We start from the raw sequence: 13,833 nt of genomic DNA, 5'->3' as shown, positions 1-13,833 counted from the left end.
GTCAAAATTATTTCAATGCATTTTTTTAATTATGTAATTATCCGTACATTTTTAGGATAAAAGATCGCAATTCTATATATATTTATATACAATAAAAATTGAAAAATTAAATGCCTTGTACATACACGCAAAAAAAATGACTTAATAATATAGCAGCTAAATTTCAATAGCTGCGAATCAAACTTAGCTATATAAGAGCTATCGCCTTAGTGCCATTGCTAAGTTCTGGCTATTATACAGATAAAAAACATTCACTGTGACAAAAAAATTTATTAACTGAAATTAAAAGCTGCATATATATTAGTACAGGCAGCTAAAAAGATGGCATACGATACCTAAATGTCTTATCATGCACAAATTTAGTACACAGAGTTAAGTTTATAGCTACGCGCAAAAATTTGATTTATAATTGTTTTTGCAATGTGACACTGCAATATGCACATCTACGAGTATACAGCGCATTTAGCATTTATATTTTGCAGTATATAAGTTGTCGGCAGCAACGACATTAGCTGTCTCTATTTCAACGACACATCTTAATTATCATAGCTATATTTTAGCTTCATTGGCTAATCGTTTTTCTGCGTGTATATCATATAATGTTTTCTTATCGAAATCGTGTTTTTATGTGCTCTCTAGAAAACGCGTTGTACGACGGGTGGCACGCTGTACGATGCTGTACATATACAGGCGCCCGCCGTACTAATGGCGCATGCACTTGTGCGGCGCCCGCCGTACTAATGGCGTGTGCACTTGTGCGACGCGGCTGCGTCGCTACAGTTATAGTATTAATTATATTGCATGGAAAGCCGCTGTGATTGATTGAAAATTAGCAAGGTAGAATAGGTACAAATTTTAAGTATTCTTTGATATGTAACTAGAATAATAAATAAGTTTTAATTTCAATTTTATACTGTTAAATTTATAGTGTCAAACTGAACCTTATGTAAGTTGCCACTGATGCTCTTACTTAATAAATAGTTCTTTTTTACTAAAACAATGGAGTTAGATCATTTAAAACAGTTTCGCGAGCTCCGAAATGTGATCGTTTAAATAGGTGCGAGATATTTAACAATTTTATTATTAATTAATTAGAACGTTGGCGATACCCGAAGAGTGTTCGTTTATATGGGCGCGAGATATTTAACAATATTTATATTAATTAATTAGAACGTTGGCGATACCCAAAACGTGTTCATTTATATGGGCGCGAGATATTTAACAATTTGTATATTAATTAATTAGAACGTTAGCGATACCCGAAAAGTATTTGTTTATATGGGCGCGGAAATTTTACAATCTTATATTTAATTAACAAAGTCGATCGCGAGCTCCAAAACGTGATCGTTTAAATAAGCGCGAGATATGTAACAATTTTATTATTAATTAATTAGATCGTTGGCGGTACCCGGAAAGTGATAGTTTAAATAAGCGTGAGATATTTAACAATTTTATTATTAATTAATTAGAACGTTGGCGGTACCCGAAAAGTGTTAGTTTATATGGGTGCGGAAATTTTACAGTCTTATATTTAATTAACAAAGACGATCGCGAGCTCTGAAACGTGATCGTTTAAATTGGCGCGAAATATTTATCAATTTTATTATTAAGTAATTATCTCGTTTACGGTATCCGGAAAGTGGTCGTTTAAATGGGCTTGAGAAATTCAATAGTCTTATTTATAATTAATAAAGATGATCGCGTGTCCCGAAACGCGATCGTTTAAATAAGCGCGAGATATTTATCAATTTTATTATTAAGTAATTACCTCGTTCGCGGTATTCAGAAAATGGTTGTTTAAATGGGCGCGAGAAATTCAACAGTCTTATTTATAATTAACAAAAACGCTAGCGAGCTCCGAAACGTGATTGTTTAAATAGGCGCGAGAAATTTAACAATCTAATTTTTAGTTATCCAAAACTTTCACAAAACCGGGCACGTGGTTGTTTAAATATCGCGAAACGTTTTACAATTTTATTAATTAATAAAAATAGAACACAATTCCCGACGCGGTTTAAATAAGCGGAACACTGAGAAAGTTTATCAATCAATAAAGGGTCTCAATTGCCAACGGTTTAATTCGCGCCTCTACACGAAATCTCATTGTATTTGTCTAAATATTTTATTGTTATTCCGTTGGTCTGTTTAGTTTTGTTATTTTAATATTGTAGATTTTCCTTCAATCTTTAATAAGATTGAACGAATTCCCTGTAGCCCCTTCACGCATTTAAAGCGTCCTTCGTATAAGCTCTTCCGTGCTTTCGCAGTGCCACCTCCTAACACGGGTACTTTAAATTTATATTTTATTCACTGAAAGAAATATGTGTTAAACACCACACTAAATTATTCTCATAGGTCACATGCATTTATGAATATGAATTTAAGCATGCAATATACACAACCATATTTGAAAGAAAACTATCCGTGCTATTCGCAGATTTGCCAAAGATAGGAAAGAGAAATTTTCATTCACTTGCCGACTGATGACAGCTAGCGGATAAGCGTTTAATTCTACGCTCTTTTAAACAATGCGCGAAACACGAACGCGTTGCAAAAGGCCATTGTACTAATTAAATTAATAAAGAATCAATTTAATGTTTACTATTAATATTTACTTTATTTCTATTTTTTACATGTGATAATACGCACGTTCAAAAAGTAAAAAGATAACAATTAATAAAAACTTCCAATATAAAAGATTTTAAAATATCATGTAATATAAAAATTCTCGAGTCTCTAGAAATTTTCTATCCAAGCCAGTAAATTCTATAATTATCAATATATTTGAAAAATTCTATGATAGACGTATGACATTGCTGTAACAATAATCGATCACGAATAATAGATTCGCGCAGCGACAAAATCAAACGGCCCGCAACACGTCGATAGAAATGAATAGATTATATATAATATATATTTATCTCAGAACGCGAAATCTATTCTTATAATAAGTATATTATTAATTGGTACTTACCTATCGTACGTTGTACTCAGCTCACGATCGTCCCTCCTCGAATCTCGCTTGTCCTTCGACGAACCGCAATCAATCTCCATATCGTCTCTGTCTCGATGACCTCGGACTTTGTGCTCTGACTGACGGATGTAGGCTCGATGAAAATTCGATGCGTCTCGATTGGGCTTGGCTGAACGCGCGCACTTACTATATGCGTGCCATGCTGCCGAACGCGTACTACTTATTAATTACACTATGCGTATTATTGCTAAACGCGCACTCACTGCATATTTGTACTGCCGAACGCGCACTTAATACCGCGTACTCCCCGAATGCTTGTTTGATAGAGTTTGATAATTTGTAATTAAAGTTCACGGCGCCGGGAGCGCGCCACGCAGTACCATCCACACGCCGCGCCAATTCCCTACTGCTGAGCGCCCCGCGCCTCGTCAGCGCGCCGCGGCCGTCGAGCCGCCGAGCCCGGCCTCCCCACGCGCATGCGCGCGCTGCGCGCCTCGCCGCTCGCCGCAATGTTAATTCAATTGTATAGAATTTTGAAGGAATAATTACACCGATATTAAGCATATCGTATATTGTTCTGCGTGCTCTCCCGAAATAACGAGTAACGACAATACCGTAGAAACAGAGACTCGCATGACTTATTATATGTATAATTTAATTTTAAACGAGAAAGAAATCGATAGGTTCCTCTTTTTCTCTGTTGCACGGCTAGGATAAATGTAATTGCTTGTTGTTAATTATTATAAACTTCTGATACACATTACGATAATCTAACAGATAATTTAATACGCGAAATAGACAAAACAGTTCCGTAATTAACTGAACTGTAAAATAATTTGATCGCTTAAATTACCCTTAGCCGATTTCTCCCACTCGGTGTGATAATCTAAATAGAAACAGTCCTGGGGTTGGTAAATAACTGACACAATTTATTTAAAATAACAAATAAAATAAATTCCGTAAACTTATTTAAAATAAAATATTGCAGGTACCAGTAAAAATCTGAAACGACTTATATTTTAAATGCAAAATATAAAATATATCTCAAAGGCATAAATAAAATATTAAAGACAAATATTAAGACATAGATTAGGAAAAGTTATTTTTAAATAATAAATACTAAATAACTCTTTAATTTTTTTTAAATTAAAATACATATTTTAAATAATATTATTTTAAATACGACCGACCCTTAAATAATACGCAACCGTGTAAGAATATTCAATCAGTATATTACGATTTATTATATTATGAGAATTAAATCTTTTTCTTTGTTTGTTCTAACGATATGTTACATTGGGTATTAAAACGATTCTTTGTATGATGTCAGCTTGTTAACATATAACGTATAATATGTATGTAGATACGTCTTGAAATCTTTAATTTAAGAAATATATATATATATATATATATTAATTTATGTAATATGAAGTTTTGCAAGAAATAGAAAGGAAAAGAAAGATGGATATCGAGAAACAGTTACAGAGTGACAGAGACACTTAATGACATAAACGGAAAGCGACGGAGAGATACTTTTTTCTGATAAGAATTAAAAATTGGAATAATTTATTAATCTAAAGAAAAAAATTTTACATTAAAAATGTAAATAGTAAATAGATTTTCTATTTTAATATAATTTAAGTAAATTTATTTTTTTTTAAATATCTATAATATTTTCTATTTTTGTTTTTATGCGTAGATATTGAAAAATACAAGAGAGAAGACAAAAATAAATATTATAATAGCATTAATAGTTAAAAACGATCGGTAATATCGGCGATCTTTTCATGGAATTTACCTAGTATCGCCAGAAGCCAGAAAGAAGCATGAGATCGGTTGTTCTGGCTTTTTACGTGGGATCATCAGAATTCTGCCATATAACAGAAATTACATCCATTTTTTTTAAATGGATATAATATACTACATAATTATATCTATTTTTTGTTATAATTTTATCGACAATATCTGAAAATAGATGTAGCTACGTAATACCCATTTCAAAGTGGATGTAATTGCGGGAGTTCTGACGGTCCCACGTAAAAGGCCGAGATGGCCGGTCTCATGCTTCTCTCTGCTTCTGAGATCCATTGATAGTCACGCGATAAAATATCCACAGTCGATAGTTTTTATTAGTTGTTTTGAAGAGTATAGATTATCAAAATTTTTTTTATTGTGATATATACATAAATACCTAATGTTATAATTTACAATGTATAATAATTTTTAAAACTTTTCATTATATTTATATATATTATTATATGTATTATATGTGTTATAGACTTCAATGAATAAAAATGCAATATTTTTACGTGTATTTTACTATGAATGTTCTTTTTTCTGTAATTATCACGTAGTATATAATAATTAGCCAAACACAGAAAATAATAATAGAAGCAACATTTTAATTAAAGTTATCGCAGATAAATATATATGTACATATTAATAAGTAAATCCATAAATAATCCATAAAAATTATTAGGCTAATAATAATAATAAAAATATTTTCTTTTTTATATTGTATATTTTTTATATTATTATTATACGCTAAATTTTGACAGTCATGAAAATTTTTATAAAAATATTAATACTAATGCAAATTAATATAATCTTAAGTTTATTGAGAAACTTGTTAAAGCAAATCTGATAATATAAATAAAAAGAATAGAATCAACTGCTAAAATAATGAGTTAATGAGCATGTAATAATAGAGTTATTATATTGCGTGATAAACGTATATTGAAAGATCTTTATGTGGTATCATTACGCTTATATTGATTGTCTTGATTGCATTGATATGACCGATGAAAAAGTTATCATTTTTTCGAAAGCACACTAAGCGGTGAACAAATGTCTGAATAGGAATGAACATTGAGCTTTGCAGATTGAAGAAACAGAAAATAAAAAATAATCTAAGAAATGAAAGGAAGAAAGAGAAAAGGTCTGAAAGAGTATATAGTTAAATCACATCGCACTATTTCTGGAAAATGATTAACGTAGTAATAAAACATGATTAGTTAGAAATATCCATCTAAAAAGACAAATACGAATGGGTCAATTTCTGCGCGCTCTGTTAGCCGACCTTCTGCAAGGTCCTCCAATGAGCACGGGAGGACTTTGTGGTTGGAATGCGTGACTCGACGATTTTATAACCCGCTTTCAATTACCCTTCTTGGTGCTCCTGTTTCGTTCGCCTCGCGCCATTGCTGTAGAAGGAGAAGAAGAGGGAAATACCGCAACGCGAGCAAAAGGCATGGAACGTCCAAACGCCGCGTCGCGCGACGACGCTTCGCATCGCGTTTGTATCCTTACCTTCTTTCTTGCCCGCCCACCCTTTTTCTCACTCGCACTCTGCACAGAGACGTGATTTATTCGACGTCAGATAAACACATACAATCGCGCGCGCAGTCAGGAATAAGATTCGATAATGGTGTGCGTATAGCTAGACAGGAAACGCGTCTAAGGACATCCACCCCAACCAACGAGTGAACAATTTGTTTTGGCTCGTTTGCTCACTATGCTGAATTCAGAACGATGTCTATGAGACATCAAATAATTTAACTTGCTACACAAACGTAGATTTCTGCTTACCAAAATAAAATAACTTTTAATCTTAAACATCCAACATTATATACATCCATCGTTATAATAAATATATTATATCTTAACAAAATAATATTAATATTTGAATTTGTGTTTAACGTATTAATAATTTCTTTAAATAAATTAATTTATTGTTTTCCAATAGATTTACAATAATACAAAAAACACATTTGTCCCTTTTCAGACTCTACACGATGGCACTGATCCTGTTGATACCTATAATCGGATTTGTGGCAGCCAATCCTTTTCCAAGCACATTGAAGGACCGATTAGCTCCTCAAGTCCAAAAGGAGCTTTCGCTTTCTACGGAAAATTATTTGGACACAATAGACGACAGTCTAGATAAAATTAATGAAATGGTAATAAAAGAAAATATGAATAAGACACTATCAATCCCGAAGCATACAATAAACTATAATTTCAAAGCTTCTGAATCAAAGATACGTGAAATAAATGAGACAAATGAAATAAATGAAAAGAGGGCACAAGGACGGAAACGTAAAGCTATTCTTGTAGATTATCCTCTGTTATCGCGTATTTTACATTATCCAAGGGTACCTACATATGAAATCGACTACAACGACAATTCAGAGTTGACAACCATGGATAGATCGTCAGGCGCGTCTAAGAGATACCAAGAGAGTGATATCTTTTATATTCGACTGCCGCCCATTCCATACATGTTCGTACCCGGTCTCGGATATATCTCGCAACCACCTACGTACTCGGGCGCTTCCCTGAAGCCCCAGATACCCCTCGTTTCTCAACTAGTCCAGCTACATCACGTGAGACCTGTGCGACCTCAGCCAGCCTCTCAGCAGACCGTTAATCCCTTCATCAAATTGCCTATAGACTTCATAAGCAACGGCAAGCCCACCTCCGTTTACCAATGGCAGAAGAAGCCTGGCAAGAAGCCAACCGACAGTCCTATCACGAACTTGGACAACCTGTCAGCCGACTTCGTGAACAACGGTAAGCCGACCTCTATTTATCAATGGCAGGCGAATCTCAGGCCGGTAAAGAGGCCGGATGATTCGCTTAATAGCCTTGATATGGGACCTTACACCTTCAATGGCAAACTAACCAGCGTGTATTTGCTTGAATCGGATGATTCCACCTCAATGCATCAGTCCATTCGACATTCCAATTATCAAAATGCACGTGACTAAATTTAATTTGTATTATGTCGCATATTAAAATTCGGAAACATCCACGTACAATACAGAAGAGATTTGTAATAATATCTCTGAGGCAGACTTACAGACACTTTAATATAGAAAATCTCTAAAAATTATTTTAAATATATTATTTCACTTCAACAATGTTTTAATTGAAGCAATATTTTTCAAGAGAATTATTCAGATTGCATTATATTGTTATCTTTAATAATAACTTATTAAATAAAATTATGTAAATAAGGATACGTGTTATTGTATGAAGCGATTTTGCCAGTATTGTGCAATAATATTTTTAATACAATAATTAATATTTTATGAATTTTTATAAAATATGCAAAATGTATAATATAATGTTTAAAAATATATTTACTATTTTTGACATTTTTTCTAACTTATACACATATACATATATAACATTTATAATATATATATATATATATATATATAAAGCTTCGTATTTCTATAAGTTGCACAGGCTCGAACGTACAGGAATTAAATAATGTTAAAGTATGCAAGAGAGATTATATTATTTAAAATTGTTGTTTTAATTTGTGTACATTTATTGACTATTTATATTTATGCAATATACTTATGAATTTGTAAATATGTGAAATATATGTAAAAATGATCTTAAGAATAAAGACACATCATTTTTAACTTTACCCGTGACGGCAAAGTGAAAAGCGTATTTCCTACACTTGATTCCTTATAACACAAATATTGACTTGGGACATGAGTTTGGTGAGATTGTCTGGACTATATCCTGTCTGGTTACAAACATGCGCAATTTATTCAGATTAGACGCATAAGGGGATTCAATATTAAGATCATTTCGATGAGTTCTGATTTTGCTACTCCATCTAAAAATGTTATGATGTATATGTGTATGCATATGCGCATATATAATGTATGTAATGTATGTGTATAAATGTGTGTATCGTGTATACGCATATATAGTTTTATATAAATATATATTAATTATGTATTAATATAATTATTTCAATATTCTAATAATATAATATATATTTAAATATTATTTACATTTATTGTAACGCATTGTGATAAATTATTCTAACTTGAGAGACTGGAAAGATGCTAACAGTATAATAATAAAGTCTATTTGGTAAATACAAAAGCATTATTATTACATAATTATTATTATTACTATTATTATGTCTTAATTAATGAATGATAGAAATGTGAATTTTGTTAAAATAATAATAAATATAAATAAGAGAAATATATATAAAAAAATAATTAGGGAAATTATGAAATTATGATCGTAGTGGTATTTATTTTTAATTCTCGCGGCGTTTAAATCACTAATATTTTTATTACAAAAACGTTCACAAAATATAATCGTCCAACAATATATGTTTTGCTTGTGTTACTTAATTGTGAAACGGTAAAAAGACGTAATGTGTATAAGTATAGCTTTCGTTGAAAAAAGATGTTCTCCTTAATATTTTGAATTTGTACGATCAATTACCAAAAAATGTGGTCCCAGAGGCGAGCGACTCGTCACCATGGCGTGGCCGTTGCTTGCAGATATTAAAGTAAATGTGCTGTAACGGGTTGCGAGGGTTCTCATCCAGATACAGAGTGGTCGAGCAAGGTCATAAACAGAGGTCTATAGGTTCATTAATTTCTGTGTTCTTTCGTGCGCACGCGTTATCTTACTGATTAAAAATTCATTCATATCTGCTTAATGCAATTTTAAAATATCAAATGTCGTAGAAAACTGCAATAAGAATTAATTTGCGTACGAAATGTAAAGTTATTATTTCTAATTAAATATGAAACTATAATCTAAATATTTAAATCTAATTAGAAATAACTTGATTGCATATTACGTGCGTAAAAGGAGATAAAAATATTTCCAAATAATGATAACAACAAATAAATTTTAGAAAATTAGCACTGCTAAAATAATTGATTAAACACGAAAAGTGCAGGTTATACGGATTTTTAAAAGTAATTATTAAACAAAATATACAAAGAGCTATAAATATCTTTATTCGTTACATTGAATGCCTCATTACAATCGAGCGCACTTATACTCACGATGTCTAGAATGTAGAAAAAAATATATTTAACACAAATAATGTTTACGTTAATACACATAGGAGGAAAAATTTGCATGTTGTATAAAAACATGCGTATTGTCCAGTCTTAATGAAATGTCTACCTATAAATATATGAAAACATTTTATGTTGCTTAAGGTATTTGACATACTCAATCACGAATTAATTATATTTACGTGATTGTATACGAATGACGAATGCGCGAATGTAGTAATACGATAGTGTCCGCATATTTATTACATTTATAAAAATATATTATACAATGTTAATTCAATAATAGAAAATTTGATTATAAGGTCATAGATAATCGTTCAGAGGGAAGAAATAATTCGGTAATCATACACCGAAAAACAATCTTACATTTAATTGAATTTGTTAATAAAAAACAGAAGTGCTAACTCAGTTTAAGATCAAGTTCTATAAAAGAGTTGTTAGCTTTTCTGTTCTGTAGTAAATCAATGTTACGCGCGCGCGCGTAAAATCCTTATATTTTATTTTACTTAATCTATGTAAAAATATATAGCATTTTTTGTTTTTCTTTAAATCTTGTATATAAATAAAGAAGCAGATGAAGAGATAAAGAGAAGCTATATGTATTATATATATTATGTAATTTGAATGTTACATAGAATTAATATCTTAATCAATATTTATGTGTTGATAGTGTCAATAGCCTTCCAATGCAGGACAGACATGGAACGTTCAGTCATAATCTCAATAATACTATCGCGTTTTAATTTAAGAATACCGGAAGTTTCCGCAAAACACGCAAATAAAACAAAAAAATTATTTCTATGTTCTCGGCTTTTTTTTAAGTATTTATACTCATAAGTTTCATATACTCTCTATGATTAAATCAATTATCATAGCACTAGAGTTACATTTTTAGAAATATCTCAGAGATTATCAAAGATCTCGACTACTACTTTTAGTGCTAAAGAACAATCCGTGACAATGATCCTGTTTTTGATTGTCAAGAATGTATAAGTAGATCCACACTTTGTCACCTGTTACAATATCAAACACGGCATGGACCTCGATGGAATTTTTTACTTAAACCAATGCTGTGACAATACTGTGATAAGACAATTCTCGCGAGACTCTCATGATAAAATTTTTCATAGTGAAAAAAGCATTTTGAAATACAAAACAGAAAAATTGCCTATAATTTTAATAAATAATTTTTTTCTGATAAGTTTAGTCTTATAACAATTGATAAAAAATAAAGGATTTTGTTTTAACAAAGGTATCTTTTAAAATAACAAAATCATATTCAATACAAGTAACATAATCATATTCTTAAAAAGAAATAGATGTTTGGACTCCTAACATTTTGCGGAAATTTTTGTTGACTATGGGTACAATCAATACCAATTATTATTGTATTATATTAATGAATATAACATATTTTTTGTGAAAATATGATATGCTTAGATTCCTCATCTATTTGTTAGTTAATAAAGTAATGCAAATAAAAATCTCGTCTGCGGTTGTTACAATTCATAGAGTACGTGGATTATCCGAATATGATAATCGTAAAATAAAAAAATATGTGAAAAAAAACGAATTTATCAACAAGCTGCTAATGATAAAAATTATGCTTGCATTTCTAACATTTACTTATCTTAATAGATTTTTTATAAGTAAAGGTAATAACGATATATATTCAACAGAAGTCAAACAGTTTGCGGAATGCACTGTCTTGAAAAAGAATGACTATATGCAATATAGGCATGAAAGTCTCTGTTTCTCTCTTTTTTTTTGCATTTTATCGTTGTCATTCGAGTGGCGCGTTTCTCCCTGATTCTGTACAAACAGAGTAGTATGCATCTATTTAAGCTAACAGGCTCGCGAGTCAGTTAAGATATTACACGATTATGCACAAGTTAAACGAACAATCGGAGATTAAGGTAGAAGGGGATGATAGTATACTGGTTTGCGACTCTTCTCCATGACGTAGAAAGCCTTAGGTTTGCCATTTCCGGGGAAGTTCTTGTGGATGCTAGTGGAACCCGTCTTGGTGGCGATTGGCGCGTAATATGACGTGGCAGCTTTTTTCCGGTGCTTTTTCATCTTCGGCACGGTGTTCCTCGAGCCGTGAAGTTCATTGGTCAGATGGATCCTATGCACATTGAAATCGTCCAGTCTATATGCCTTGTTGCCAATATCGTTTTTCTTCGTCGACTTGAATTTAATATTGTCGTTGTCGTAGTTCGAATAGCTGAGCCTCTTGTCATTATTTCTAATGTGTTTCGTCACCGGCGGCTTTTGGTGGGAATAAAGTTTGTTATCAGCGGCACGATACTCGTAGCTTTTGCTACTGCTTGTGTCGAGCGGATAAAGCTTGTTCAGTATGGTTTTTGTAGAAGACGTTTGTTGCCGTTTCTTCATATCCTCCAGTTTTTTCCTAGTCTGGTCAATCCTCAGTTGACTTAGTTGAAGACGCTTCTCCGTGATTTTCTTTACCGGTAAATTCCAATGATAAATCTTGGCAGGTTTACCATTTCCTTGAAATCCCACCGGAAAACTCGGACCGGTCTTGGTTACTTTATCGTCGTTGATGGATTTGTGAGGCTTCGTAATCGTGTAGTACGGAGGACTAGCCGGAAGTTTTACGATGTAAACGTGGCTGTCGCGATGTCCATGACGACGACTGTAAGGCTGATGTATGCGCGTTTGCGAGCTGAGTCCCGGTGGTTCAGGTCCGGCTAATCGCTTCTTATGATGCCCATCGGGTATTTGAAGACGTGTCATTCCGAGTCTGTTGAAAACAGCCGCGTTGCTTGTATGAACCGTCTCGAAACTTTCCTCGGAAGTAGTCGCAGCGACGAGACTACTGAAGATCATCAGTAGTAAGCCACTTAAAAGACATAATCTAAAACAAAAATCATATACTTCGTTATGCGTACATATCTTTTATATTGATGTAGAAACGAGTTTTTAGTAATGAATAGTGCAGTGAATAAAAAACCGTTGATGCATATAAATATAATTAATTCAAAAGAACTTATATCTAAACGAGATTCCAACGACGTGATTCGCAAATACGTAACGTCCGCTTGAGATGTCGAGATTTAGATGAAGAAGAGATAAAGTTACGACTTAGAGAACGATTTATCATGAGTCACGATTGCCAGGTCGCGCGAAACCAACGAAAGAAATCATCTAACCGTAAGCGTTGGTGCCATCAAGAATTCAAAGGGAAGACTGTGAGCTCTTGACCTCGCAGCCATCTGGCCGCTCGTAAACCTGGCTACGTGTGTGAAAAAATTTTAATGAGGAAGAATTTCAGAGCGAGCGTGAAAGTGATGACTCTCTACTAACAAGGCGTCTAGAAATTTTACGAGGTGAGAAACCTACAATGCAAAAACATCATGACGATAAATACGCGTCAATTTGCTCTGCTGTTATGAGCCGCACCGCTGGTTAAACCTCGCGATGAATTACCCTTCCCACTTAATTACTTGTTGCAAGAATAAAGTATGTTAATTATTCTGCGTCTCTTCTACACCCTCTTTATGATAAGACGCATACATTAGGCATGTCTTTGATGAAATTAACGTTTCAACGACTCATCATCTGCACAATTTCTTTTGATAATTTATTAAAGAAAAAGAAGTATTTTCTTTGATGATCTCTCTGGAAAATAAATTTGTAACGTGTATAAAACACTAACTGAAGACGTATAAAACACAAGCAGATATATAGAATTGCGAGCAGCAATTCCTCGTCGAAAAAGTAATGAAATATTCATTGACTCGAGTGACTTTGGTAAGCCAATGTTCATCGGTCTTGAAAGTTGAAACGTCCGTCATGCAATAGCCATAAATTAATATGCCAGCCGGACGACTCCCTCGTTGTGAAATTATTCCTCCATCCAGCAAGGTACTTGACGTGGTCATTCACAACGACATGACACTCGTGTTGCATCTAAAGGAGTGACTGAAAAAGAAAAGGTGAAATACGATGGAGAAAGAAAAAGGTAGAGAAAGAAGA

General features: G+C 32.8%; 2 protein-coding genes across 4 annotated transcripts in view; one reads left to right on the top strand and one right to left on the bottom strand.

The window, feature by feature from the left end:
- The window catches only part of LOC105450843, a 20,239-nt gene extending 12,453 nt beyond the window's left edge, over positions 1-7,786 (top strand). The window contains exon 2 of the mRNA XM_011690910.1: positions 6,759-7,786. Within this exon, the coding sequence (XP_011689212.1) occupies positions 6,769-7,743 (975 nt within the window). The 5' untranslated portion in view covers positions 6,759-6,768 and the 3' untranslated portion in view covers positions 7,744-7,786. The remainder of the gene's footprint in view (positions 1-6,758) is intronic.
- Positions 7,787-11,109: 3,323 nt separating this feature from the next.
- Positions 11,110-13,833, bottom strand: part of LOC105450844 — a 14,150-nt gene continuing 11,426 nt past the window's right edge. For 2 of the 3 annotated variants that reach the window (XM_011690912.1, XM_011690913.1), the window contains exon 2: positions 11,110-12,712. In XM_011690912.1, coding sequence (XP_011689214.1) covers positions 11,743-12,712 — 970 coding nt within the window. In that variant the 3' untranslated portion in view covers positions 11,110-11,742. Of the gene's footprint in view, positions 12,713-13,595; positions 13,646-13,833 lie in introns of those variants that run through there. The other variant, XM_011690911.1, reaches the window with a different exon arrangement.

The sequence above is a fragment of the Wasmannia auropunctata genome, unplaced genomic scaffold (assembly GCF_000956235.1).
Source record: "Wasmannia auropunctata unplaced genomic scaffold, wasmannia.A_1.0 LD336055.1, whole genome shotgun sequence".
NCBI classification, from domain to species: domain Eukaryota; kingdom Metazoa; phylum Arthropoda; class Insecta; order Hymenoptera; family Formicidae; genus Wasmannia; species Wasmannia auropunctata.
Note: the sequence above shows the minus strand (reverse complement) of the source record. Positions and strands in the feature narration are given on the sequence as shown.